Genomic DNA, 4,488 nt, shown 5'->3' with positions numbered 1-4,488 from the left:
AATATCAAATTCAATAGTCTACATAATTAATAGTTTAGATAGTTTAGGAAATTAATATACTAATGTTTTTAAACGAACTTTCTTGCGTCTTATATATATATATATATGCCAATCAAATAAATTGGCCAATATTCAAAACAAATAATATTGTAGTAGACAAAATTAATAATTTAATTTAGTTTCAAAGTAAATATTTATGTACTCAAATATCAAATATAATACTCCACAGCAACACGTCTCCGACGTGTTGAGGGGAACTGCGGTCTCACTCAGACACCACGCCTCCAGTGTGTTGTCCCTGATACTATCCTCCTACAAAACACCTGCTTCACCCATTTTCGGCCAATACACTAACAATATTTTCATAAAAAAAAATAATTTCCACCTTCTCTATGTTAAGTTGGTCCTTGACTCTTTAGATTAGGTTTTTTTTTCTTACATGGTACCGCAAGAAAAATAAAAAAAGAATTTTAATATTGTTGAGAAGTTTATTTGAAATTGAATTACTTTTAAGTTTAATTGTGAGGTTTAAATTTTTTTTAGACAATATCTAATTTTTGTTGGTGTCAAAATACCATCATTCAAATTTTTCGTAAGGGAATAGAATTTGATACCTGTAAAGAATTTTGATACTTAAAATTTTTCTTCTAATACGTGTATTTTGTCTTTATGTTAGGAAAATAGCTTGGCAAGTTAAGGTGATTTAGAAAGTTTACGGCTTCTACAATACAGAAATATGATATTTTTAATATAATTTTTTTAAAAAAATATAATTTTTAAAAATATAATTTTTAACTTTAAAACGAATGCTCACGTATGCAATGATTCTCCCTAAGAATTTAATAAATTAATTAAACAACTTATATTTTATTAGTTTACACATGCACATACTCACTTTGATACTTCAATATTTCCCAAATCCCAATTTCCCATCAAACCCTCACCTACCCTGAAGAAGCTCATCAAAGAAAAATGGCTGAGAAAACTATAGCCAGAAAACCACCCCATTGTTTGGTCTTATCATATCCATTTCAAGGTCACATAAACCCCATGCTTCAATTCTCCAAGCTCTTGGTACATGAAGGAGTCAAAGTAACCTTAGCCACCACACGTTTCTTCATCAAGAACTTGCACAATAACTTGCCTCCTTCTATATCACTTGAATCGATCTCTGATGGGTGTGACAATGATGGTATTCAAGAAGCTGGAAGCTACAATGCCTATATACAACGTTTTTGGCAAGTTGGTCCACAAAGTCTCGTTGATCTTCTAGAGAAGCTTGCTAAATTAGGAAACCCTGTAGATTGTATAATCTATAATTCATTTCTATCATGGGCACTAGATGTTGCCAAAAGATTTGGCATAGTTGGTGCTTCTTACTTCACTCATAATATGGCTGTGAATAGCATATTCTATCATGTTCAATTGGGAAAGATTAAGGTTCCTGTAATTGAGGATGAGGTTTCACTTCCTTCTATGCCTAAACTTCAACTTGGGGACTTGCCTTCTTTCTTCTTGACATATGAAGAAGATGGACCTGTGCTTGAGATGCTAACGGGTCAATTCTCCAACTTGGACAAAGCTGATTGGGTTTTTTGCAATGCAATCTATGAGCTGGATAAGGAGGTAAGAACTAAGAAGTTATGTGTATATATCTCATATATTCGATCCATCTGAATATTTATACAAGTATTTAGTTTCGCATACTAAAATGTTTGACTAATACATGTCGTAAGATTCACTATTTTCATTAATTTGATCCCTTATTAGATCTACTTGCATTATAATGTTCTTTAGGGTATTCATAGATAGCATCGTATTCGAAGATCTGCGGTAAATATCTGCATCTGATATGAAAATTGCAGATTTTATCCGATCTGTAAACTTATCGGATCAGATAGGATCCGATTACACCTTTTAAGGATCGGATTGTAGATATCTGCTCTACATCCGCGTATTCAATTCACGGATCCGCACAATGATAATTAAAAAATAAATAAATAAATAAATATCTATATGTTTGGTATTATATTTACTTATTTGTATGTTTTAGTTTGTAGTTATTATTCATATATTATATTATTTTATTTTTGTTATTTAGAAAAAATTTGATTAAAAACATTTTAAGAATAAATAAGTTTAAAAGTGTGAAAAAATATTTTTATAGAATTTTTTACGTAAAAATATGATTAAAAAGAGAATGTTCAATTATGTGGATACCGATATCAAAAAATGCGGATATCATATCCGATCCAATTTGATGGAAATTGTGCGGATCAGATCGAATTTTCGGCCATATCCGATCCGCGTACACCCCTAATAGTCCTTCAAATTGAGCTTCGGACACCATAGTAATTCATGAATCTTTTTCCGACATTGACTCAGCAAACATAGTGATGATGATGTGACACTCTTTTACTATGCTGGACTGGTGTGAAACGCCATTGTTTTTGTTTAGTATCCAAAGAAGGCCGAAATGACGTGTAGAAACTGTTTTAGATGCCACAAAAGTCAAAATGACGTTGTTTCGGCCTTCATTTAGTGTCAAACAGAAACATGGTCGTTTTACACCAGATCAGCGTGGTAAGAGAGTACCACATTATCATCGTGTTTGCTGATTCAGTGCTTGAAAAAGTTCTAACTAGAGACCACTATAACGTCCGAAGCTCAATTTAAAGGACTACTATAATGCAATTGGACTTTGAGAAACCAAATTGATGAAAACCGTAAATTTAAAAAACCCACTATGAACATTTAGTCTAAAATGTTTTTACATAGGCATCATCTATCTAGGATCTTGTTTAACCGTTTCAGCATAGCATATAGTGAAAAATTTAGAAAAGTAAAATTACTACTTGATTAATAAAATGTTGTTTAATTTGATATTTCATTATTGATGATAAGAAATTGATTAACTGTGTTGGTAATGATAAAAGAGATAGTGAGAAAGTAAGAGAGAGAGAGAGAACTAGTGCATTTTATAAATTATACTTATACTGATATCACAAATTATATATATATATATATTTTTTTTTTAAAAAAATATAACCGTCGATATAAGTATAATCTATAAAATGAAGTTATTTTTTATTATTAGCAAGATAATTAATTAATTTAAGTAAAAAGGTTGATATTTTCTTATTTGCTAGTTTTTTCCTATAAATTTTCAATTTTGGCATGTGTTTGGTTTTAGGTTGTTGATTGGACAACAAAGATTTGGCCAAAGTATAGAACCATAGGACCAAATATCCCATCTAAGTTCTTGGATAAGAGAGTCAAAGAAGATGAAGAATATGATGTTACACAATTCAAAAGTGAAGATTATTGTATAGAATGGCTAGCAGATAAACCAAAAGGGTCAGTTATTTATGTGTCATTTGGGAGCATGGTTCCTTTTGATGAGGAACAATTGAGAGAAATAGCTTATGGTTTGAGAAATAGTGATAGGTACTTCTTGTGGGTGGTTAGAGCTTCTGAAGAGACTAAATTACCAAAAGACTTTGTAAAGAAATCAGAAAAGGGTCTGATAGTAACATGGTGCTCCCAATTGAAGGTTCTAGCACATGAGGCTATAGCATGTTTTGTGACACATTGTGGTTGGAATTCTGTATTGGAAGCTTTGAGCTTAGGAGTTCCAACCATTGCAATTCCAAAATGGGCAGATCAAAGTACAAATGCAAAGTATATTGAAGATGTTTGGAAAGTGGGAATTAGAGTTCCAATTGATGAGAAGCGGATTGTGAGAAGAGAAGATTTGAACAATTGTATAAAGGAACTGATGGAAAGTGAGAAAGGGGAAGAGATAAAGAGAAATGCCATTGAGTGGAGAACTTTGATGACAAGAGCTGCTAGTGAGGGTGGAAGCTCCCATAAAAATGTTATTGAATTTGTAAATAGCTTATTTTCTCTGTAAGTCTCATATGCCTTTGTTTGTTCCTTTCTTTGTTTTTGATTAAAAAAAAAATAAAAAAAAACTTAGATTACATCAGATTTGACTTAATTCGCTTTCGCCAGGCCATCTTGTATGTTGTAAGAAAAATACTTGCATGTTTTTCTATGTTTTTGGATCAAATAGGTTGTTGCTTTGGTATAAATTTGTTATTTTTCGTGGACTTTTTCCATTCTTGACATATAAAAACTACACAAAAAATAGATTTAAGATAGATTAGTTTTCTTTCCATGTAGTCCTTTTAGGCCCTTCCGTGAGGCCTTCCCCCTTTCCCGTCACCCTTCAATTCATCTTGTTCTCCCTTTCTTTTAACCCAACACCTCCATCTCTAGTGACATAACCATTAGACTACTTGATCTAGGAGTCAGGTGCATTAGACTAAGGTTTTGCATGTTATGTACAAAACGGGATTCAAACCTCAATCTTACTTAAGCAGCGAGTAAGCTAAGCACTGGACTAAACTAAATTGGTTACTAATAGAGATTTGATATGTGTGTTAAAAGGCAGAAATCTCATATTGGGTTGTTGGCTTTGTTGGC

At 32.1% G+C, this 4,488-nt stretch overlaps 1 protein-coding gene across 1 annotated transcript; it reads left to right on the top strand.

The window, feature by feature from the left end:
- LOC107635203 (UDP-glycosyltransferase 74G1) lies at nucleotides 878-4,101 on the top strand. The gene is made up of 2 exons (XM_016338598.2): nucleotides 878-1,626; nucleotides 3,194-4,101. The coding sequence occupies exons 1-2, from the start codon at nucleotides 973-975 to the stop codon at nucleotides 3,911-3,913; spliced, it is 1,374 nt and encodes a 457-aa protein (XP_016194084.1). The 5' UTR covers nucleotides 878-972; the 3' UTR covers nucleotides 3,914-4,101.

Source organism: Arachis ipaensis, chromosome B04 (assembly GCF_000816755.2).
Source record: "Arachis ipaensis cultivar K30076 chromosome B04, Araip1.1, whole genome shotgun sequence".
NCBI lineage: Eukaryota > Viridiplantae > Streptophyta > Magnoliopsida > Fabales > Fabaceae > Arachis > Arachis ipaensis.
Note: the sequence above shows the minus strand (reverse complement) of the source record. Positions and strands in the feature narration are given on the sequence as shown.